Source organism: Typopeltis vanoorti, chromosome 21 (assembly GCF_054136105.1).
Source record: "Typopeltis vanoorti isolate ZY-2024b chromosome 21, IOZ_Tvanoo_1.0, whole genome shotgun sequence".
Taxonomy (NCBI): Eukaryota; Metazoa; Arthropoda; class Arachnida; order Uropygi; family Thelyphonidae; genus Typopeltis; species Typopeltis vanoorti.
The window spans coordinates 12,663,447-12,690,237 of record NC_143569.1 but is presented as its reverse complement, the minus strand read 5'-3'; the positions used below and the strand labels follow the sequence as shown (position 1 = coordinate 12,690,237).

The 26,791-nt window shown below is 33.8% G+C and overlaps 1 protein-coding gene across 2 annotated transcripts in view; it reads right to left on the bottom strand.

Moving 5' to 3' along the window:
* Positions 1-26,791, bottom strand: part of LOC150094626 (proteasomal ubiquitin receptor ADRM1-like) — a 209,431-nt gene that overhangs the window by 67,102 nt on the left and 115,538 nt on the right. For both annotated transcript variants that reach the window (XM_090410846.1, XM_090410847.1), the window contains exon 7: positions 5,377-5,421. In XM_090410846.1, coding sequence (XP_090266972.1) covers positions 5,377-5,421 — 45 coding nt within the window. The remainder of the gene's footprint in view (positions 1-5,376; positions 5,422-26,791) is intronic.

Here is a 26,791-nt window from a genome sequence, read left to right as displayed (position 1 = left end):
TTGACTTTGAAAAAGCATTTGACAAAGTTAAAAGAAACATATTACTTAACATATTAAAAGAAAGACAAATACCAAATAATATCCTAAAAGCTGTCACAAGTATATATGAAAATAATCAAATACAAATAAGATTAAATCATGAGCTATCATATACAAGAGAGATAAACCAAGGGGTCCGACAGGGATGTCCCCTCTCAGCAACTCTTTTTAATATCTACTTAAATGAAATAATAATAAAATGGAGTAAAAATTTACATCAAGGAATTAAACTTTCACCTACAGTTAACTTAAACACTCTCCTCTTTGCAGACGACCAAATAATAATTACAAATTCTGAAGATAACTTACAGAAAGCTATTTTAAATCTAAATGAGATATCCAAAGATTATGATATGATAATATCAACGGAAAAATCAAAAACCATGGCCTTTAAAGGACAAGATCCAGCAAGAACTAAAATAGTATTAGATAACAAGATCTTAGAACAGGTGAATTCATTTAACTACCTAGGATGTATGATCACTTATGAAAATGAAAAAGATATAAACATAAAAATTGCAAAATATTTAAAAATAACAGGAGTAATTAACTCTATATTTAAACCAAACCTAGTTCAAAAACAAACCAGGCTAAAAGTATACAATACATTAGCCCTACCGGTCTTAATGTATGGAAGCAAAATCTGGACAATAAAACAAAAAGACAAACAAAGATTAACAACAGCAGAAATGAAGTTTATGAGAAAAACTGCAAAGTATACCCTATTTGATCACAAAAGAAACCAAGATATTATGAAAGAATTAAACCAAGAACCAGGAATTGAAAAAATTTAAAAATATAAACATAGATGGATGGAACACGTTCAAAGAATGAAAACAGAAAGATTACCAAAACAAGCCTTAAAGTACAAGCCATTAGGAAAAAGAAAACCAGGACGTCCTCTTAAACGATTTAACGATGACGTCTAAGGCCGGAACAGGCCATAGCCATACTAGGCCTAAATCCTTGATATGTATGATGATGATGAATGATGATTTTATTTTGTTTGTTACTATGAAGACAGGCTAGAAATAGCTAGCGCGTGCATGAATTGCGAGATATGGTATTCAACTGCAGAGAGGGAATTGACATAAAAGAGCGTGAGAAACAATTTTGGACGGGAAAAAGAAGGGAGATATATAAGCTGAGAGTGGAGAAAACCGGGGCTCTTCTCTTTTTCAGGACTGACCATTCGGGGACACGGGAGCATTGAGTAGAGCACAGACAAACAAGCAGAATACTGAGAAGCAGCAAAGTAAATGCAAAGAATTGCTGTGTCTAGAACTTTAGTGCTGTAATTGAACTATTTGAGGACTGGGAAAGTAGTAGGCAACTGAGAATAATTCTAGAAGTTAAAGAATTACTACATGTTCCATTAGTTTCATGGAACTTTAACAGAGAGCTGAATTGGTCAGATATTTAAAGAAGGAATGAGCAATTTTCCTTTATCCAAGTACGTCTATACACGTGAAGTGTGACCATTAATAGTTCAGTTATCATTGAGAAGATTTATTCTAAATAGTGTTGCCATAGTGTGCTAAGTAAATATAGTTATAAAGTGTGCCCATAGTGAAATTGATGAGTAAAGGATTTATCCGGTAAGAACTGTCCAATTCTATGTTACCTCAGTGCAGAGATATATGTGTAATTCCTCCTGTTATTCCCCACATTAACTGTAACATTTTTTGCTGAAATCAGTCGGAATATGAAGCGTGAAAGTGTATACTCATGAAGCAGTTGTTGCCACCATTAATGTATTGAGACTTTACTGACTGTGTGACAATAGTAAAATTTGTTACTAGGAGATTTTGTGATATTGAACTCTATTAAAAGTTGCTCTAATGTTGTGAAAGCTATAAGTCTGATAGCAGAATGCCCATAGACTGAATCTGTAAGATGTTGTGACCAGTTAAGCTAAGACAATTATATTATCTTGTTTTCAGAATTGTGTTTATATGTATAATATATAACCCTGAATTAAATGTTTTGTTTTGATGATTTTAAAATTGTGTTTGCCTGAATCTCCTTTACTGCACCGTTCATGAAATTATCGGACCTAGCGGGAGCTTCAAAAATAAGAGATATACTCGGTTTCACTACATTTCATTAATTCACTATATTTCATTAATTAATTCACTACATTTCAATCTAGATATAGAGTGGTGCAGTCTAAAAATATAAATTTCTCTATATTTAAATTAGTAATCAACCAGCAACTTATTACTTGTTTAAGAACAGAGTTAAAACAAGATGGCGGATCAAAAACAAGGAAGTACGATCCAACAATAGCGACATTGGCATGGTCTTCCTGCATTCGAGTTGATGTGGGACAGTCACTTCTATTGTCATCTTCTACTGACTCCATCATGAAATCATGAATACCACCTGAGGAAGTTAGATCAATTCAGAGCGTCCTTTCCATATGCCTTTTGTACTATTTCAAGGGTTTCTGTAGCAAAAAGACCCACTTTATAAGAAAATTTCATCACAATTCTCTGTTCATTTTTCATATTCATGATGTAGAAAGAAAAAGCACTTTGCACTATATCTTTAGAGGTACCTGTGGCATAGTATATTTAACAATAAAACATGTAAAAACCACGGTAATAATTTTTAATTAATAAAGGTGCAAATATTTCGTACAGTAAAGAACGGTCGTTGGATCACCAATTAACATAGGTGCTGCATGCTGAGATTAATTACTAAATATTATTAATCCTTTAAAAATAATTAATTTTTATTGATGGTTACATAAAATAAAAGTCTCCCAGATTTTTGAGAGAGTGAGACAGTCATTTTGATTTAGATTCGGCCGACGTAAAATAACTTCACAACTTTCTTTAAAAAGGCATTCATATTTGAACCTGCATCTATGGAGGAGAAGAGCTTTATCCCACTGGATATTATGAATAGTGTCAATGCTGTGTTGTGCTAGACCACACTTATGAGGTTTCATGTATTCAAATTAATATTGATGTTCCTTAATTCTTTGCACTATATGTAACTTGCATGCTACTGAATGTAAATTAACCTCACTCTCTGGGGAGGGGGGGTAGACAATAGTTGGTATTACTCAGCATGTTTGCCGATAGATCGCTCCAATACTGCAGCAAATCAAGTCATAAAATGTATGGACCACACTGTGTGTGTGTAACAGCAACATAAATAAACAATTCAGATAATTTTATTGATTTAATGGGATCCCATTGCATGCTGATTAAACACAATTTACTTATCATGGTGATTTTTGTGCCCAATTAATCACAGATGGCTGAGACCAATGCATTAAGCTTGTTAAATGTGATGTTCTGACAGTCTGTTCTGTTCAGTAAATGAAAAATTCGACTTGCCAGGAAGAAAAACCCTTCCATCTCATATGAAACCAGCTAACTCACCTTCAACTGAAAAGCTCTCATTAAGGTTATTCTTTGTGTCCTAGACAGGATTCAAACAAAGATTTTTAAACAACCAATTATTTGATATCAGTTAAGTAATGGACAACTATATGTGCATCATCTGTTTGTATCTGAACTACTACACTTGAATAAATAACAGCAAAACATTTATATAATTTACTTTTTTACATTTTTAAAAATCATTTAGTTTGATATTCTCTACTGACAGCTCATACTGCTGTACTGAATATTTTATATTTTTTTTCTGAAGACTGGTATTTTTTCCCCCCAATGACCAGTATTGGCTGTGGGGGCCATACTTTTGTTCACTTACACCATGTCCTACCGAATGTTATTATTAGCTTTAGTCTTTTCTCTAAATTTTCTCTAAAAGCATAAAGGAAAAGCTTTTTCTGTATGTTTAGGATTTCATCTCCCAGTATGATAAGGTCTCCTACAAGAAAAAGCTTTTCCTTTATTGTCCTCTCTAATTATCTAAAATATTCCTCTATTCTTTCCTACTGGAACTTTCTATGCAACAAGAGGCACATATAAGTTTCATTATCCAATTTACCATTTTGAAATCTATACATCACTCTACCTGAAATAATAATATGCCATTCATGAAGTTTGTTTCTGCGTTTAATATTGAATACTACTGCTACCTATTCTTTCTCCCTGATCACCACTGCCTCAATATAACACGTTATAATTATTTAGAAGTATCCTGCTTGTTTTGTTTTCATCTCACCTCAATTATGTAAACATGGCATTTCTGCAATTCTTCTGCTAGTTCCAGTTCTGCTGATCATGAGTTGTTCCAGCAATTGTATCCTCATTGTTTACCTTGGTTCCCCTGAAAGATCTGGCCAATGCTCTAGATCAGTGCTTCCCAAACTACTGAATGTCAGGGCCCCCTTTGGAAAAATTAAAATATTTCACGATCCCCCCCCCTCGAAAAAAAAATTGTAATATATAGACATTTATTATAATAATATTTATTGTATTTATATTCAATACAAAACATACACAGCGAATATTGCAAAAATCAAATGCAAATATTACATTTTTAGCATCTTACATACACATTTGACATGGCACATTATCTCAGCTTTTTATACAGATAGATATATTGTTATTGTACATTTGCAGTAAGCACATGAAAAGTAAAACGATTAGTAATAAAGAAAGAATTAAAAACATTAAAGAAGTTTAATAACAATTTAATGTGATGGATGTGTTTCAATACTTCTACACCAATATCAGGTGAAATATTTGAAACTGCAATTCTTAGATTTCTGCTTTGAAATGAAACTTATATGAATAAGCATATATTTACTAATATTCATTAAGCGCTGAAATACGCAGGAAGCAAAATTTGTGAACCTGCACCAATGTGTGATTTTTTTCCATTAAAATATAAAAAATAACAAAAAACAAATAATAAATAATGAAATTTAAATATCTTTTTTTTTTTTTAGATAAAAAAAATCTACTTAGTCTTAAAAGATTTTAAATTTGTTTTCATTATTTCACAGCCCTCCTCAACAAAACCTACAGTCCCCAATTTGGGAAGCGCTGCTCTAGATAGTATTTCATAACGTATCACCTATATATTTGTGTGTAGTTTAGGTAACCATTCCATAAATCCATTCTTGTTCAAGTATCCAGTTGGATACTTACTAATGGTGAACCATGGGAATTGTTTGGGATTGGAGGAGAAGACATGTCAGATGCCCTAGTTCCTTACAGGCATGTAGATGTCTCCTTCCAGTTTTATAAGAAAATTTTGATTATATGGCACACAGTTCACCTACTCAATATGCCAAAGCAGTCAATATATTTTAAGGAGCAACTCTTGATTCACAACTGCACAAAATTAGAGACAATATTTATAATCAACAATGCAAAAGTCTAAAATAAGAAAGATATCAAATCTTACCTGTAGATCCTGATGCAGATCCATGGTCAGATTGTGCACTAGGAACTAAAATAATAAGTTATTTAGCAAATAAATATCACACTCATTTCTTTAAATCTCAAAAACATCAACAATTTCAAATAAAAAAATAAAGGTGTTTGATATATATTTTATTTCCTGTTCCTCCAGACTTTGTGTTAAGTTAACGAGGAGTCTTAACACAAAAAGATATTAATAAATGCGCACCATGAATGAACAGAGTTGGGGAGAAAAAGAACCTTAGTTGAATATATGTAAATTGTAGTTTTCATTTAAAAAAAAAAAAAAAGAGAGAGGAGGAGAACAATTTTCATATATATATATATATATATATATAATTTTGATGATGCCCTTTGGTTGGAATGACCTGGGTTCAAATCCTGTCCAGGAAGAGGAAAACCAGGTTTTAACCAGCCTCATACAGAGGCAGAATGGTTTTTCCTTCCAGAAACTGTGATGTTCCATCCTGCAAAAACAATCAAACTGGTGAGAACAACACATTCACTGACAACTGTAATATGCTATGCAGATTAAATGTTCTCTTAGAGCATTAAGTAGGTTTTCAAAGATGCAAAGTTACTTGACTGTGAAAGTCCACTGAGCTTAATATGCAAGGAAAATGAGATATCTGACATTGATATCTCTCTCTCTCTCTCTCTCTCTGTGTGTGTGTGTGTGTGTGTGTGTGTGTGTGTGTGTGTGTGTGTGTGTGTGTGTGCGCGTGCGTGCGTGCGTGCGTGCGTGCGCATGTTTTTTTTACTTGCCTGGGAAAGTGTTTCCTAAATTGTGTGGATAAATTATATTAAGAACTATTTTGGGTAGCACTATATTATCCAATCTTAAAGAGACAGTATGGATTCTTTTCCCTGGAACTTGGATTTTTCCTCCAAAACAGTCAACTAGCATGTGAACACAAACAAATTAACAGATAGTGACAGATTATGCCAAGGTATCTAAGACCAAGAGACATCAGATATAAGTAAATTATATCTGACCAACTTGTATATTCTCAGGCTGCTGCTATCCCCCTTCTTTCAATAAAAGGCAGAGAATAGAAAAAAGTTTCTGAGAAGGAAACCATACCACCTTGGTAGAAGACCAGATAATCTGCCTTCCTCTGATAAACCCTTGTTCTTGCATAAACTTAGATAAAATATGAATACTACTCTTGCAACTATGTTAAGAAGCTTATCTTTTTTTTCACTATGTATTCTAACAGGTTTAGCAAAAACAAGGAAACATACCCTGCTTGGACAGAAGTCAAGAGACAATCTCCATGGGCAAGGTGTCTTGTGCCATGTTATGAGTTCCCTGCTTATAGCTGATACAAACTGCAGAAATATGATGCGCTCAAGTCAGTGCAACTGTGTTTTCAGGTGAAATGGCTGAGAGAACGTAACTGACAGTGTTTGAAAGAGGTGTTATGATACAATGCCATGTGGCAAGCCTATATGTTTGGCAAATTGAGCCATCCCTGATCAAATCAGTGATACCATACTGGGATGGAAACACCAATGCAAGTGCTACCTGCAGTGGACAACCCATCACACTTGCCAAACGTGACCACAGGGTCCTACAAAGAATAATATATTAAAATAGCCATTCATTGGCCGACACATTGAATGCAGAGTTCTGGGTATCGACTGAACATGAAACTACACAAAAAAAATTCAGAACCAAGGTTCACCAACAACGGGGGTTTCCATGGTAGGAACACAGTAGGCAAGTCCACATTATTCAAACTAACATGCAGAATAATCTTCAGTGGTGCAAAGAGCATGCACAGTAGGATGTGGAAGCTTGAAAATGTGTTATTTAGCAACGAATCATGTCACACCCTATACCGAGCAGAGGGATGGGTGTGGCAGATGCCAGGTGAACATCTCTTACCAGAGTGCATAATCTCAACTATGAAATTCGGAGGTGGCAGTGCGATGGGATGCTCCTGTTTTTCCTGGTTTGGCATCAGTCCTCTGAGAGATATCTGAACATTGTGGACAATGCAATACTTTCTACTTTATGACGTTTGTATGGAATTGACCACTGTCTAATTGAACAGCCATGGAAAGTATGCCCCATAGGATTGAGGCAGTCACTGTAATGAAAGGAGGTCCTACATGTTATTAAGATGGGCACCATGGCTGTTTGTTTGTTCCTCACACTATGGTATCCATTGACTTCTTTCCAAGCAGTTTATGTCAATTTTAACGAATGGCTGTGAAAATAACAGTCTGTGATTATTAGGATAGACCTTACAAGAATATGGGCTGAGAATTTCCATGGTGGAAAAGATACGCATGTTAGCAGCATGAATACCTTCATATCCATACACAGTGATATGCTTACTATATAATGATATATTAATAAATTAATTGCTTAAATAAATTTTTCATATCTTTTTATTAATTGAAGAAAAAACACAAACAGAAATGCAAGTACTTTACAATAACTACAGTATAAATAAGCCTATTAAAACATTAACTATTAAAAACACTTCAACTTCTTAAATCAAAACTCTGCACAGCCTAAGATTTAGATGTGTTAAAACACCAAGTGGCTAACTAGAGGAACTTTCTCTTACCTATGCAGAATGACAACCCCAATCTTCTTCTTTCCCCTACTGATATCACTTACTACAGTAAATGTGTTTTGATGTCCTTTGTGTTGGTAATATGGATGCTACAAACTACTGAATTATCTTAATACCTTTATCCACAGAATGCATTTCTCTATTGAACACGAGGAAGATAAATCCATAAACTTCTAAAATTTAAACTTAATGAGATCTAAATCATTATCACTAAAGTGTACACAAACCTACTAATATTGACAATTAGCTACATATTTTTCCCTCCTTATCACCCATACTACTATAAAAAAGCATATTAACACGATTTATTAATGCCCACAAATATTAATCTTCATCCACTGCCTTCAAAACCAAGAAATCAGATGGTTTTGGAGGAATATGATTTCTTTGTGTGACATCTTCCATCATATGCAATATCCAAAACATCCATTAGAATATGCCATCCATTCTTCCCCCACCTCACACCCAATAATACACCCTCTGTCCAATAAGAAACAACTTTTCGAAAATAGAAGGAACTAGTGGTGCCACCTGTTGTATCTTTTTGTTGTCGAAAGCAGCGACCTTCATTAGGGTTGTGTCAACTGTTTATGACGTTTGTTTCATTAGAAGCCGAGTTATAGTGCCAAGAGTGACAGTGTGTTTTGAAAAACTGTCGGTCGTCACGATATTCATGCCGTACGCAACAAATTCTCACTATCAATTGTTTCAAAACTTCAAGATAAAACTCACCATTGACCATTTGGCCAGGGGGAACGAATTCTTTGTGGATAATGTCCTTGGAATCGTAGAAACAAATCAGCATTGTCTTTACTTTTGACTTCTCCATGTGACTTTTTTTTTTTTTTTGGATGCCCATTCTGGTGGTCTCCACTCAGCACTCTGTTTCAGGTTCATACTCAAAATAGCATGTTTCATCACCAGTAATGATCGTTTCAAGGAAGTTTGAGTCCTTATGAGCAGTTTTAATGAAGTCCTTGCAGTGTTAATTCGACACATTTTTTGGTCGTCGGTCAACTTGTGGGGCACAAATCGCGAATTCAATTTACGAAGGCCCAAACTCTCAGTCAAAATGTTGTGCACAGTTGATTTTGGAATCCCCAATTCATCTTCAATCAATCTCACAGACGATTTTGGATTTTCTTTGATGAAATCATGCGCTTTTTGGATGTTAACTTCGCTCAGTTCAGTTTTTGGACAGCCTGGCTTTTCATCGTCATCAAGCATCTCACAACCACTTTGAAATCACTTATACCACTCATAAATTTGAGTACAGGATAAGTAATCATCACCGTGTGCTTTTTTGAAGCATTTCATGCGTTTCGGTAAAACTTTTACCAAGTTTAACACAAAAGTCAATCGCAACTCGCTGTTTGAAACTCATTTTCCGACCATTTGTCAAAACACACTGTCCCTCTTGGCACTGTAACTCAGCTTCTAATGAAACAAATGTCACAAACAGTTGATACAACACTAATGAAGGTTGCTGCTTTTGACAACAAAAAGACGCAACAGGTGGTGCCACTAGTTTCTTCTATTTTCGTTTTTTTGGGGGAAGAGGGTGTATAGCCTAAGGTTTTAAAATTCCCATACATTTATACCACCTATAAAATCATCAGACATTTTTATTACAAAAGTGTCATCACCAATCATAATAAACTACAAAACTTATTAAAACTTAAAACCACAAAAACACCATCTGACACATTATCATGGCATATAATGTGGTTTACCAATTTAATTGTTCCACCTGGTTCTAATACCTTCTATATTAGATTTACCATTTGTTCTTTAAGGTCACACTTAACTGAACATTACTATGACTTGGGCTAACACTGGTTTTTTATTTATTCGCATGGGATTTCCCCAATCCTCCACCGTCCCTTAGGACTGGTTGAGCACTACTAATGAGGGATTAATTATTTATTTTATGACTGTAGATATGGTGTGTTCATATGCTGATTTGCTTGTTCTGAGGGACGAAAAACCCGATTTCCAAGTAAAAAATCTTCTACCTCTGGCTAACTCACTTTTAGTTGAAAGAGGTCAGATAAAGGCTCCTCACGTCATGGACGGGAATCAAACCCCGGTCTTTCTGACCAAACGGCTTTGTCTATATCGACTGAGCTACAGAGGCTTGCTCACACTGGTGAGTACAGGTATGGCAAACCCAAGATACCTGCGCTAGACCAGGTCCTACCTCCTACTATATATACTTGGTATATAATATCTGTAGACTGGTCTTCAGGAAGACAACTTACAAAGGGCAATATATATAATTTAAACATTATAGTAGAACAGTTTGGAATGAAAATATACACAGCTAAAACTATGGCATTTTGTGGACAAACACTAGTTACAAAATAGTTATTAATAATGAAACAGTAGAACATATAAATAATTTTAATTATCTTGGATATAAAATATCATACAAAGGAGGAAAAAATAATTAAAAACTTCAAAATGTTTATAGATTATAGGCCTGATAAATAGAATGCTCAATCCAAACACTGTACAAAAAGAAACATACTTGAGAAAATATACAATACTTATAGCAGTACCTATGTTATTACATGGCAGCGAAATTTGGGCAATAAACAAGATAAAGAATAAAAACAAGAGAAATAAAATTCACGAGAACGGCAAAATACATATTATTAGACAAAAAAAAAGGGGGGGGGAAGAAAAAAGGAACAAAAATTAATACAAGAAAAACTAAACAAATTCAAATAAAATTGGACTGAATGGCCAACACCTGATATCCTAAACAATTAATAAAATAGAAACCAGTTGGGAGAAGGTCAGGTAGATCTCAAAAGAGAATATTAGATTGAAAATAAGAACCGAACAGATCAATATTATCAATATCTGTATTTAGCATTATGATGCCAATACTATAACTCTAATATGCTTATGACTATCTACAGCCTATCACAAAGAAAAAATATAAATAAAAGAATTTGACATTAACAAAAATTCCACCAATGAAATATCATTACATATGATACAATTAAAACATCCCCCCACACAAAAAAAAAATTGATAGGGTAACCTTTATTGATTTCAAAAAAATGAAAGCAATTATGCAATAAACATGCAAAGACCCTATCTAATCTTGCTCTCATAGCAATTCAATAAGGTAAATTACTTTTCTTTACTCTCAAACCAACAAATCATTGTTTTATTGTTAACTCATAACTAGTCTACAATCTGATGAAGATTTCTCAAAAATTGATAGCACATCATTCAGACCACTGATTTTTCTTGTATATATCTTATTAGTTGTCCCCTTATTCATAATTGTGTTCATTTGTCTTTTCATTTATTTATATTTCATTCCTAACATTTCATAATTCTATGCACATGTACCAGTCTTTACCTTCAAATTTTTGTCCTAACTCCATTAATTTTCAGCTCAATTTTAAATTCAGTATAATGTATATTGAAATTATCTTATTCATTAATGTTTTATTTATTAATTAAATTATTTAACTGAAATTTCAAGTTATCCAGGCATGCTGAAATTTGTATCTTTTTACATTTAAAATTTCCATTCATAATAATTTAATTAGCAAATAAAACATTATTTATGTTTTAGTATACTATCAGTATTTTATGCAGTTCCATTGAATTTTATAAGTCTCTCTAATTTGGGAGTTAGGTAAAATAATTTATGATTTTTTTTTTTTTTTTTTTTAATATATGTATCATGTTTGATTTCTGGAGCAAGATTATCTACACTTTAGTTGGTAGGAAGTCAAATGAATAAATTTATATCGAATAAGAGAGAAATTAGTCAAAACATTAAATCAGCTGTATACAAGACAGTGTTCAAACCAATTTTAACTTATGGATCTGAGAGCTGGGTTAGAAGTAAAACACTTGACCAAAGACTGGAGACTGCAGATATGAGAGTCCTAAGAAAGATTAGGGGCATGAACAATGGCAATATCATATTAAAAATGAGGAAATTAGAAAAGAATTTGGCATTGTTAGCATCCAGGAATGTGTTAGCAGAGCTAATCTCAAGTGGTATGGTCACTTAAACAGAACGAGCAAGGAAAGATGAACAAAACAAGTGTTCTCTGCACAGGTTGGCAGGAAAAAGACCCAGAGGAAGACCAAGATATAGGTGGATTGATACAGTAAAACGTTCCTTAGAAGACAGAATTATAAGACCTGATAATATTGACATCTTGATAGGTAACAGACTGATCTGGAGGAAAATTGTAGATAGGAAGTTAGCAATGATGTAAAATTTTCATGTAGTACTATTATATCCTGTACACTCCTTGAGGGTACATGTCAGGATGATGATGATGATAGTCTTCAAATAATAATAATAATAATAAAAAAAACTTGGACAAAAGATTTATTACCTATATTTTGATCTCATTTCTAGTTCACTCTCAAGCACAGTCACAGAAATAATCATAACAGATTCTATTAAGAAGAAAGAACAATGCATCTGTGACATTCATAAATGCATGAGACCTATAAAATAGTGTCAGCCATGAAAGCTGGTGTTTTATTTTTCCTTAATAAAATAAATGCAGGAAGATATGATATGATGATGTGAAGATGTGTAGATATATTTTTCATATATCAGTTTACAGGAAGATATATCCATGCATCTTCACATCATCCTTCAAAAAAAAAAAAATAGGTATTATCAAAAGCCTTGTGCAGCAAACATGCACAATTTGTTCTTCTACTCTTCAATCAGAAGAAATAAAATAAAACTTACTCTATTACATAATGGATACAGCTAAATGACAGTGCTGATGTTTTTGTTGTTCTTGAGAAGATTTTATTGTGATTCATAGTGCATTAATTATTATTATTATTACATAACACCTCCAGGGAGTCTAAGGACTCATCGAGGGAGGGCACCCGCTCCACAACTCTCCGTCTCCACCACTCCACTAACCGCAACAACTTTCATAATCAACACCAGTGCCATCTACCGCCGACCACCACCACCACCACCACTATTTTCACAGACAATCACAAACATCCATGCCAATGGCGGAATTCAAACCCGCAGCCTTTTGGCTGGAGAGCGAATACGCTAACCACTCGGCCAGCCAGGGTGCAGGAATAAAGCGCAGAGAATGTAAATTAAAGTAAAATACAGAGTTGCAAAGTAAAATAAAGAGTAAGCGTGGCAAAAGACTTGTAAACATGCCACTCATACAGAAGGAATCCAGTCTCCTGTGCAGATATGGCTCCAACCATTCTCCATGCATAGCACATACTCTTAAGTCCCTTAATGCATGATCTGACAGTAAGCTGCAGCAGAATTATGTGCTATCTATTCAGCCACATATACTATCCTGCAACCAGTCTGCAGAACTGTTTTACTGCCATATCCCTGAATGGGAAGAAGGATTTAGGTCTCCTAGAGAGTTTTGGCATACTAATAAAATGTGTCACCTATGATGCATGTGACAAGGAAGGAGAGACAAACTGGTGCCTTTGTTCTGGAGGCTAAACATGGAAGTGGGCCACCTCAGGCTTCCAATGAGTAGGATGATGGGTTTCACCCATCATCCTGATGGGTTATGAAAATGAACTGCTATTAATAAGTTTAGCTGAAAGTTTCTCCAACTAATCAAAATTTGCTTTTATTGCAACAACACCTGCCAGAATTACTACAGCTGTTATTTGTGGAAATTAGTACAATTTGAAAAGTCAGGGTCACCTTGGAGAGGATATATATATTAAAGATTCTCCTAGCCCTATTGAATAGCCAAATACCAATTTTTTATGTAGTTCACACCCATTAAAGATTGCACACACACACACACACACACACACACACACGCCTCCAGAAATTCACTCCACAGGCGATTAAACAGAAACAAGTGACAAGTGAAATTTTCAGCCTTGTTCTAAATGCATTCAAAATATATTTATTTTTTTCAAATAATTTACACTCCCCACTGCCTTAAAACATCTCATTCCCTGTCAAGCTATTTGACCACAGGTAGCTGCCAACGAATTCATCGGAGAAGTTTTATTTCCAGAGGGAAATAAAACTTTTGGATCTAAAATCTTTAATTCAAACACTACCTAGTTCTTTTTTAAAGAATCGCTGAAACAGTTGCAATTTTATAAATTAAAGATGATAAAAGAAATTATATTCTTGGTTTCATCTTTTATTCAAGTGTAAGCAAACAAAGTATGCTCGTAACTTCATGACCGGGATACTTGTATATAGATACTAATGACTTCACATCATTGTCTTAGTATCCCATTATGCAACACACATATCTTTATGGAGAAGTATATTGCTCTGCATTGTGGGAAGGGCCGCTACCCAAACCAGTTTCAACCTTGAATGAGGTGAAAATAAAAGGTAAAGGGGTGCTCATCATAGGCCTAGGGTAATTAGTATAAGGATGCAAGAGAGCCTGACAGTATTAGGAGAAAGAAAAGACAGATGGATAGTATGAGAGATAGAGAAAAGGCCTCAGCTCTTTTATATCATCATATAGCCAAAGGTTATCATTTGTTCTTTTTCAATCTCATGTAGATGAAAAACCAAACAACCAATTAAAACTAAAGTGCAATGATAGCCCTTGAGTATCAACCGCCTTGAGTTGGCCTTCTCTGCCTGAGATTACTCTCCAGTCATCCCTACAATTGACCATAAGACCACGTTGAATTAAGAGGATGGAACCATTAAAAAAAAAAAATTGCATAATAAAAACAGAACTTTATCTCCCCTGGTGAATATTGTACAATGTGGGTAGTCTACACAAGTGCTTCCCAAACTTATGGCCCTTTTGGAAAAATTAAAATATTTCATGGCCCCCATCGAGAAAAAAAAATCTTAATACAGACATATATTATTATAATATTTATTGTATTTATATTCAACACACAACATACATGGTGAATATTGCAGAAATCAGATATAAATATTACATTTTTAGCATCTTACATACACATTTGACATGCCACACACTTCGTCTTAAAACATTTTAAATTTGTTTTCATTATTTCACGGCCCCCTCAACAAAACTAATGGCCTCCAAGGGGGTCGCAGCCCACAGTTTGGGAAGAGATGGTCTACACTAACTAGCCAAAATTTATGCTTCTTTCTAAATACAAACATTATCTGACTGAACAATAAAATTTCCACAATACAATATTATAAAGCATTTGGTTATTAAAAACCATATTGCTGGTTTTTAAATCCATGTTTCTTTCTGACCTTCCATAAATGGCATTTTAATTCATTAATTATAAAAATCAAATTCTCTTACCACTGTCAATAGTGGGAAGAGAATTTGAGAATTTGCAGTTCCCAGGTGGTAGGAACTGCAAAAAAATAACCTGTGCTGTTGTAAATAATGGAATGCCCAACACATTGCATAATCTGTTTCAAATATGCAAGGCAAGAGGACAGCAGTAGAATGCATGTTCTACTGTTCCCAATCGGTAACAGATGTCACAGATCTCTGATGTTAAAGTACCCCCATTTGATGGTATTGACTGGAAGGTGACCATATGCAATTCCCCATGCAAGATCCCTTCCCTCCTGTTAGAGTATCCTTGGAACTTCAATAAGTTATGAAACAAAGTGTTGTTATCAGTACTCAACTGCAGAAGTTTACAACAAAAGAGATTAAAGATTTCTTTATATTCTTTTAATTTCTATTTTACTCTTTTTTTTTTGGTGGAAAGAATATCAATGCAGAGTGTTATAGCAGCCTTAGAGTTAAGCACACAAACAATCTCAGTTTTTGGACCTTTAGAATCATTTACTCCAAACAAGGGAAGATGAAAACCCAGGTGGTACTGGAGAAGGTCTGCACATGTGTGATTGGTCTGCAATATTTTAGATTTTTGAAGCAATATTGCTTTAATAGCAGAAATTTAAGACTGGAAGCCCAAATCCACCATGCTTCTTTGATAACTGAAGAAATTCCTTTTTAACTTATTGATATTTACTGGACAAAAAAAATTGCACAGGCTTACTATATAATTCCTTTTCTTCAGCTTCTGTGATGGCTGTAATATTTATTATGTACAACTAAGAAGGGAAGATTATGGTTTTGAGTACCATGGCTTTAGAAGAAAAGAAAAGTGGCCCTATTTTCCAGTGTTCTTGAAGTGGTAATACTGGGTAAGTGGAGAAGGGAATTCCAAATATGAGGGGGGGGGGGTCTTTCTTAGGGATTAGTCCCAAAGGAATGCCTCCAAGATCTCACATTCCAAAAACTTTTGTCTTGTCTGCATTAGTTGTTAATCCACTGATCTTGCAGAATTTTCTAAAAATACCAAAACAGATGTATATGGAATCATTATCTTTTAAAGTGCCCACTACATCATCAGTATATGTTAATACCTTATTTTCCTTCATAGCTGAAGGAACTGTTATTCCTCGCACAGCACAGTATTGTCAACTTCCTGTAAGAAAGGTTCAAGAACCAATGCAAAGCACAAGAGACTAAGAGGGCAACCTTGCTTGACTCCTTTTTGAATTTTGATTGGATCTGACAGGAACCCATTAACTAGGAGATGGGTAGTTGAATTGGAATAGGCTCTGTTGATAATGGATAGTAGGTTTTTACACACACCAATTTGCTGGAAGATGTGGAACAGAAAGGGATGATGGACATTATCAAATGCTTGAGTAAAGTCTACTGATAGCACTGCCATTGACTGCTTTTTTGTATTAACTAACTGGAGTAGATTACATAACAGAAACAGATTAAATTCTACTGCTCAGCCTGGAACTCCATACTATACCTGTGTGCTTTTAATTATGTATCTCATTCCCACTTTGAACCTGTGATTGATAATGCGGAAAAATATCTTGTAGTCAGTATTAGATAAGCAGGTCTCCAGCTGCTGATTAAGGTGTGATCTCTATTAGGTTTTGAATGAGGACGGTGTGGCTTGCTACAAATTCACTTGGTATGTGCCCTGATGAGAGAAACTATAATGGGAAGAATAAAATCCTAGGCATCTCAGTAAAGTTCTATTCCCAGATGATCAGGTCTTGGGGATTTTCTTGTCTGGCATTCTTTATAGGTTGTGGTAACTTAAGATGCTGCAATGGGTCTGTCAAGCTCATCTTGGATATGAATAGGAAAGTCATAAATGTTCCAAGAGTTATAATTTCCCACAGTACAATTATCTTCAAACAGATTTTTGTAGTGTTTTTGAAATGAGGCAAGGATGTCTCGAGTGATAGTCCTTTCTTTGTGGAATTTAGTAAATTGTGTATTGAAGAATGCAGCTGAAGGTCTATCTGCTAAGTGCTGCTGTATTCTTATTTTAAAATTTCTTTCTTCTACTTGTTTCTGCCTTTTCACTTCTATCTCTATGTTAATGTTTCTACATTCTAAACCATTGAGTTGGTTTACTACAAACCAGCTTCTCTCTTTATACAGGTCTTTCAACTTTTTTTCTTTAGAGGAAAGCCTGTTTCTTTCCCCATTCAATCATATTCTGTTTTACTGCTTATTTGAATTTTAACCACATATCCCAGTTCCAGGTAACATTATTCCAATTTGAACAAAGGGTCTGGAATTTGGTTGAAAAGATCAACGGAAAATTTGGTGGAAGTTGCCATGGTCCAGAATCGATCTCTACTTGTTCCATGTGGCGGAATTTAAGCAGAAGTGAATTATGATCTAATATGTTGATGTCAAGATGTTTTATCTGAATTATCCTATTTATAAGGGAAGAAGAAGAAATAAATTTGATCAAGACGATACCTTGATTCATGCATCTGTAAGCATGGAGATTAGGAATGCAAATCCTATGCCTACTACTTGAGCACTGTCGAGATATGTTTGTGACTGTGCATATCCCACTTTTCCACTCTCCTGGGGGTGTCCTCCTATTTTGTCTAATATGGAGTTTTCAATGTAATTCCAGTCTCCAGCTGCTATGATGTAGTGGGCACCTTATAAATACGGCTCCAATTCCTGGAAGAATTTTCATTAACTGTTCCATTGGATGGAGCATGAACATTTATAAACCTTATTACACATCGACAGTATTTCCAATCTATTATTAAGATTCTTCCTTCTGCATCTCTTTGGATATTACAGAATGACCCAAGGAAGGGGGCAAGAATAAAAACTCCTACTCCATCCCTGTTAAATCTTCCAAAGCTCCAATAAGAAAGAAGAGGATATCTATCTGTCATAAAGTTTTTATATTTATATATCTGCAGAGGAATGCTTCTTGGAGAAATAAAAAACCTGATATTATGGCATAGCAAAAGTTTCCATATAGTTTGTTTAATTTGCCTGTGGAATCCTCATACATTTAATGAGGCAATGCAGAAAGGAGACTATGATTAGTGAAGTGTCACTGGTAAGTAGTCTTTAACTTCTAGATTTTGGATGAACCTGATGAGGTCTTCAATCTGTGAAGGAGAAGGAGTTGTGTAGTCGGCATCTTGTAAACTGTTTCCAGTTTTTTTACAGTTGCTTTCCTTCTTCTTTGAGTGCAATCTCCTATCGGAGGTGAATTTTGAGCGATCCTCAGCCACTCTAAACAGTCCCTCAGAGCTCATGCCAGTCTACTGTCTGATGTCTGCCAGCCAAGATTTTCTTCGTCTTCCTTGTCCTCTTCTTCCATTTATCTTCCCCTTTATAAGCAATTGAAGTATTTTATATTTTTCATTACGAAGTAGGTGACCAAGATATGCAGTTTTCCTTCTTTTTATGGTATCTAAATGTTCACGTGATTTCCCCATTTGTTCTAGTACTTCCTGATTGGACGTTTTTGCTGTCCATGAGATTTTTAACATTTGTCTATATAATGAAATCTCAAAGGCTTAAAGTTTTTTTATTGATGTTGTCTTCAATGTCCAAGTTTCTGCATCATACAGCAGTATAGACCATACATAGCATTTAACTATGCGTACTCTAAGCTCAAGTTGCAGTTACACAGTGTTGATTTCATCAGGAGAAAATTTTTTCTTGCCATTTCAATTCTAACTTTTATTTCCATTTCTGGATTGTATTCTTCATTTAACCAGCATCCGAGAGATATTTAAACTTTGTCACTCTTTCTATTCGTTTCCCATTTAAAGAAAGTGATGAATTAAGAATTGGTTTCTTGCTTTTGACCATGAATTTAGTTTTGGTGATTTATTTATTTTTAATCCCATTTTTTCATTCTCTTCATTCACTAGTTCCAGAAAATTTTGAAGATCCTGAATATTGTCAGCCAGGAGAGCTGTGTCATCAGCATATCGGATGTTACTGATGATTTCACCATTTACATTAATCCCTTCCTCTCTTCCTTCTAAGATTTTTTGAAATATGGCTTCTGAGTATATGTTAAAAAGAAGAGGTGACAGCACACATCCTTGACTTACTCCTCGTTTGATGTTAATGGGGTCTGTAATAATGTCACCAACTTGAACAGATGCCATTTGGTTCCAATATAAGTTTTGAATGATCCTGATGTCTTTGCCATCTAATCCAATTCTCTTTAATAGTGCAATCATTTTAGTATGTTGGACTTAATCAAATGCTTTCTCAAAGTCAATGAAGCAAATGAATACTTCCTTGTTTTGATCAATAAATTTTTGGAATAAGATTTGAGAGCAGAAAAGAGCCTCTCTTGTTCCCAAACCGTTTCTAAAGCCAAACTGGGTATCACTGATGGTGTCTTCACATTTTCTGTATATTCTTTTTTGAATTATTTTCAGGAACATTTTGAGAACATGACTCATTAGGCTGATCATTTTATAGTCACTACAAGTTTTTGCATTTGCTTTTTTAGGTAGCATGATGAAGGTCGACTGTAACCAGTCTTGTGGGAATATGCCTATATTGTAGACCTTATTAAATAGCTTTACTAATATAGCAATGTTGTCACTTTCTAATAACTTTACTATTTCTGCTGGTATTCTATCAGGGCCTAAGGCTTTACCATTTTTAGCTGAGTTCAGCACACATTCTACCTCTGATCTTAGAATGCATGGACCATCCATCTGTTTATAAGTATTTTCTGGGTTCTGTTTGTTATCAGAAAAGAGCTCCCCTACATATTTCACCCACTCTTGTATTTTGTCATCTTTTTTGGATATTATTTCTCCCTTTTTGTTTCGAAGGAAACATAGTTGTTTTTTCTTAAATATACCTGAGGTCTCGTTCAGCTTTTTGTGTGGATTAAAACTGTTATGCTTTTCTTGTAGAATTTCAATTTCTCTACATTTTTCATTAATCCAGATATCTTTTGCTTCTTTGATTTTGCCTTTAATAATTTTTTGAACCTCTTTATATTTTGCTGGACTGTGATTTTTATATGATCTGCATTAATCCATGAGAGAAAGAATTGTCAGTTAGCCAATCTTTCTTTTTTACTGCTCTATCAGGACACAAGGTATTGGTATTCAGCACACAAGGTTTTTTTTACAGTTGCTTTCCATTATTTCAATTTCATGCCTATCATTCTTAATTTGGAAGCTAGTTATTTTCTTTTCATGTAGATCAGGCGTGGCCAACTTCATTCTACACAAGTGCCAATATATGATGAGTAGTAGCGTCATGGCCGCACACTTTTAGACAGAACTTAAATAAACTCTGCATTTTTTTCAAGGCAATAGTTATATGTATTGAATTACTATATTTGTTAAATCATTTTACTACTGGGAGAACAATATAAATACTTAATTGATTTAAACATAAGTTGTTAAATTAAATTTAATTACATATTTCTTTTTTTTTTTTTTTTTTTTTTAATGTAACACGCCTTAATGAGAACACTGAGCGTTCGTGTGAGGGAACAAGTTCATCAAAGTCGATTTTCATGATGACTATATTTGTAACACATCTTGAAGGTGGTCATCAGTCAGTCAGTCTGCTTCTCTACGACTATTTAACTTGCAAACACACAAGGCTCAGTGGTTTGTTGTCGTTATTGTTTATAAACAGAAATTGATTTTCCCATTTCTCCTGAAATGACCTGTTTTCTTCACATCTTACATTCCTTAAACACTATTAACTGCGAAACTGAGTCTCTGAAACTGATCACTGTATCCAGAGCAAAGCAAGTAGCTTTAATGATGAGTTACTCTGGATTGCATAGAAATCTACCACTCCCACTACTACAACTTGCACAGAGAAGCAGTAGATTTTATAAATTGAATAACGTTTTTAAGGCAATTCTGATTCCACGTTGAGAATATAAATTGTTTCTGCATCAGAAATAATGAATGTAACTAGTATATCAATCAGCAAATCTGCAGTCAAAACTATAGCTAAATTGATAATCATATAATTTAATATAGTTTTTATCTTGCTGCAGGGCACGCAAAATCACGGTACGGGCCGCGGGCCTGCTGTTGGCCACCTACGATGTAGATGATAACTGTACTGAGAAAACTTTGAATCAGTAGACTTTATTATTTTTTCTTTAATTGTATCTCTTTCATTCCCTTTATTAGCATGAAATGGTTCTTCATAGTCAATAAATTCTTCTGAGCTCAAAAAGGCTTCATTTGACAATCCACAATCTTCTCCATCTTTACATTTTTTATTATTTCATTTAGATGTAGTTTTTTTTTTTTTATTAATCATTCTTTCCTTTTTGATGATCTTGTCTGCATATTAATTTCTTTAAGTTGTCTTACTTGCTGTTCTGTTTCTTTTCCAGTTTCTCCTTGTAGAACAGTTTCATGTGTTTGAATTTTAACTTGTATCTGTTCAGTTGTTATACAAGGTCATTATTGGTAATTTTAACTGATGTTGTTCCATCCATATTTGACTGGGAAAGTGGCTCCTGCAGTTCTGGAATTCTGGGACTAACTTCTGGCTGATTTGATTGTGCACCTTTTGTGATTATACCAAGTGTAGTTTGATTAAAAGTGTCTTCTTTTACTAGACTGAATTGAAAAATCCAGGAACTCTTCTTTATGCCTCTCTGATATATGGTGTTCTAATTGGCTCTACCAGTGCTCCCACTCATTTACTAAAGGACAGGTGTTAATGTGGTGTTCAGAACTTTTGCATTTCTGACGTGAGGGCAGGATTAGTAATATACAAAAGGGTTTATCAGGTGAAGATCCAAATTGGTTATCTGGTGATGTCACCTTTGCAATGGATATGAAGACACCCATACCAAATTTTGTCAACATCAGTACAACCCGAGCTATGATAAATTATCCCGGAGTATAACGGCAATGTTTGCGTTGTGGTTCATATGATCACTTGGGTGGCAACTGCCCCAAATCTAAATGTTTCAATTGGAGCTAACTTCTGGCTGATTTGGTTGTGCACTTTTTGTGATTATACCAAGTGTAGTTTGATTAAAAGTGTTGTCTTTTACCAAACTGATTTGGAAGATTCAAATCAGTTAGTAAAAGAGTCCACAACGGCAATGCTCGCATTGTGGTTCATATGATCACTTGGGTGGCAACTGCCCCAAATCTAAATGTTTCAATTGGAGCTAACTTCTGGCTGATTTGGTTGTGCACTTTTTGTGATTATACCAAGTGTAGTTTGATTAAAAGTGTTGTCTTTTACTAGACTGATTTGGAAGATCCAGGAACTCTTCTTTATACATCTCTGATATATGGTGTTCTAACTGGCGGTTCATGGACAATTCATTGCACAAACTATTGATCACTGAAAAAATTCGCTGAAAATGTTATTCGCTAGAAAATAACAATTTTCTTTCTTTTCGTTCTTTTGCGAAATTTATGACTTTTAATTTGAATTTTGAAGAATATGACAATTGTTTTTTATTTAGTTCTCGAGAATCTACTAAAACACATATAATAAATAATAGCATGTAAATAGAACAACTGGAATTTTAATACGTTTTTTATTTTTAATTATCTAATACAATTAACCTGTGCTTCTCAGTTTTCTTAATATCTTCAGTCTTTTATTATTATTTCTTCTACATACAAAGATAAGAGATGAAGGACAAAATAAGCCAAAACTAGTTGTATCATTAAAATTTTCTAACTTATTCTCGGTTTGTTAATCATTAAATATCCTTTTAAATGTCTCACAGTAACCGAGTCATTGCTCATGAATACATATATATATATATATGGTGGGGTGGTCCGAATATACTGAATAAGGACTCGTGGACCAACAGAGCCATAAGGGACAATCATCTTGATTGTAAGGGAAGTGGCACTCCCATGGTCCTCTAGCTGGATCTATCTACATTGAGGAAGTTCCACTCACTTTAATATTTCCTATAAGGCCCTATCAGCCAACTCTTCTTATTTTATGATCCATATGCTATTAGAGTACTCGAGGGCCATGGGATCTTTCCATTTCTGGCCTTATAACCATGTCCACTCTAAAAAACTTTACTATAATTCTACTCTATTCTACTATAATCTACTCTTTCCACTTCATTATTCCCTATTCCTCCTATGGGTTTAAATTTGGAAGAAGCCTAGTTCAAAAGCCTTAAGGTAGCAGCTCTACCACCGAACTATCCATCGTCAGGCTAGTCACCTGACATGGAGAACATAATTCTACTTTTAAGCTGACAGAAAAAGGTAATTGGAATGAATCTACGGAAAACGACCCCGGAATGGAAAAGGTAAAACGAAAATGGAAATGACAAAATATAATACATATAGCAAACTGGAATGTAAGAGGAATAGCATATAAAGAGATAGAATTAGACCAAATATTAAATGTAAGAAATTTTAAAATAGCAGTGATTACTGAAACAAAAAAGAAATTAAAAGGAACCATGAGAACTGAACATTTTAATGTGATATACAATGGAGTTGACAGAGACCAAAGAGCATGAGCAGGAGTCATGATTTGGATTCATAACTCCCTTTCAAAACAGTTAAAACATTATAAACTATGGAATGAAAGAATAATAGAAGCTAGAATAAAAATAGATAGAGGTTATTTAACAATAACTGGTTTATATGTCCCAGAAGAAGGAAGAGAACAGGATAATATTGAATTTTTTATAATCAGCTACAAAATATATATAATAAAATAAATAAAAATGATTATGTAATTTTAGCAGGACTTAAATGCAGGAATTGGAAACACGAAAATTAATAATAATATAGGAATATACGGAGAACATGCTCTAAACAGGAATGGTAAAAAATTTATTGACTTTGTAGTTTATAATAACCTAAAAATAATGAATTCTTTCTATAAACATAAAAACATAAAAAAAAGTTTTTATAAACATTTGTTTATAAAACTAGACTATTAAATTACAACACAAATATACAATGGTATATGAACAAAGAATTAACCAATATCTAGATAAAATAAAACAAAATGAAGAAATAGAAATAGAGTGGCTTAATATAAAAACAATACTAAATGCAACAGCAAATGAAAACTTAAGAAAGACCAAAAAATTCGATAAAAGAAAAAAATAAGCCTATCATAAATGGTTAAGCAGTAAAATATTAGAAGATGAAATAGAATATAAAAGATTAAGAGCCATATCTAAAAGAGAAATCAGAAAAAGAATGATTTATATAAAATAAAACTCAATGTATATAAAATTTTGAAACACCAAAATGCAGATACTAAAGAAAACATAAAATTAAACACCGGATTGAAATTAGAAGAATTTCTAAATTTCTACACAAAATTGTGGACAGATAAATATTTTAAAAAAGACAACTGGCAAACATTTAATGAAAATGAAAAGGAAGAATTAGAAATCTGAAAGAAACAAAAAATGGAAAATCACCTGGAGAAGATAAGCTAGGTTCAGAACTATATAAATAAGCAGGAACAAGATTCAAAGAAAGACTCCTATTATTTTAAATAAAATTTATACAACTGGTAACCCCCCAACAGAATGGAAAAAAGCAATTGTGATTCCTATCTTTAAAAAAAGTAGTAGAGATGACCCTAAAAACTATAGAGTATAAGTATACTAAATTCCTGGTACAAAATATACAGCAGAACTTTAAATAGCAAACTAATGAAATATTCCAAAAATTTTTAAAAGTACAGAATGGATTTAGAAAAGGACGATCATGTATAGACCTGGCCTTTTGCCTAAAATTAATCATAGAGAAAAGAACAGAATACATTTTAGAAACACATATTGCATTTATTGACTTTGAAAAAGCATTTGAAAAAGTTAAAAGAAGCATTTTATTTAACATATTAAAAGAAAGACAAATACCAAATAATATCTTAAAAGCTATCATAAGTATATACGAAAATAATCGAATACAAATAAGATTAAATCATGACCTATCATATACGAGAGAGATAAACCAAGGGATCTGACAGGGATGTCCCCTCTCAGTATCTCTTTTTAATATTTACCTAAATGAAATAATAATAAAATGAAATAAAAATTTCCATCAAGGTATTAAACTTTCTCCTACTGAAACACTCTCCGTTTTGCCGACAACCAAATAACAATTACAAATTCTGAAGATAACTTACAGAAAGCTATTCAAGATCTAAATGAGATAGCCAAAGATTATGGTATGATAATATCAACAGAAAAATCAAAAACTATGGCCTTTAAAAGGACAAGATCCAGTAAGAACTAAAATAGTAATAGATAACAAGATCTCAGAAAAGGTGAATTCATTTAACTACCTAGGATGTATGATCACTTATGAAAATGAAAAAGATATAAACCTAAAAATTGCAAAATATTTAAAAATAACAGGTGTAATTAACTCTATATTTAAACCAGACTTAGTTCAAAAACAAACTAGACTAAACATATACAATACATTAGCCCTACCAGTCTTATTGTATGGAAGTGGAATCTGGACAATAAAACCAAAAAGACAAACAAGATTAATAACAGAAGAAATGAAGTTTATGAGAAAAACTGCAACGTATACTCTATTTCATCACAAAAGAAATGAAGAAATTATGAAAGAATTAAATCAAGAATCAGTAACAGAAAAAATTAAAAAATATAAACATAAATGGATGGAACAAGTTCAAAGAATGAAAATAGAAAGATTACCAAAACAAGCCTTAAAGTACAAGCCATTAGGAAAAAGAAAACCAAGATGTCCTCTTAAAAGAGTCAACGAAGACTTCTAAGGCTGGAACAGGCCACGCTAGGCCTAAATCCTTAATATGCATGATGATAAATGAAAGATCACCAGTTTTTGTCTTTTTTTGTTTGTCATCCCAATTATGTCGATCTGGTACTTATCCAACTGCTCAGCTAGCGCCATTTCTTTGCCATTCAGGCTTCTTATGTTAAGAGTATTGATCTTGAACTCTGGCGATGTTGAGTTCGGGTGTGTTTCAGGATTTGTTCCAGTTGCTGACTTTTCGCTGTTTGCCCTGGTTCCCTGGCGAAAACAATGGGGGCCCCTTGTTTAACTGGGTGATACCCCACCCAGCATGAAATTCTGTCATGTTTTACTATCATTTTTTATTGTGGTTTAAGCCAATAAGAATACAATTTTGTCGGCTAACTCCCAAATTGGCAGCCCGTCCTCATTCATTCAGTATCCAATTAGACACCTAACAGAATGCATAACAAGAAGGTGAGGATTGGACATTAGGTCAGAAGCCCTGGTCAGTTCTCTGCATTCCTTTAAAGTGTTCCTATGTAGAGTTCTCCTCTTAGTTATACAGTTTTGACCCTTACAATTTTCTTTATGTAAATAATTATCTTTGTACTGTATAGTCATCATCATCATCAAATTCCTGCCATGTACCCTCAAGGGGTGTACAGGATATGATAGTACTACATGAAAAAAATTACATCATTACTAACTTCCTATCTACAATCTTCCTCCAAATCAGTCTGTTACTTGTCAAGACTCCAACATTATCAGATCTTATATTTCTATCGTGTAAGGCACTTTGTACC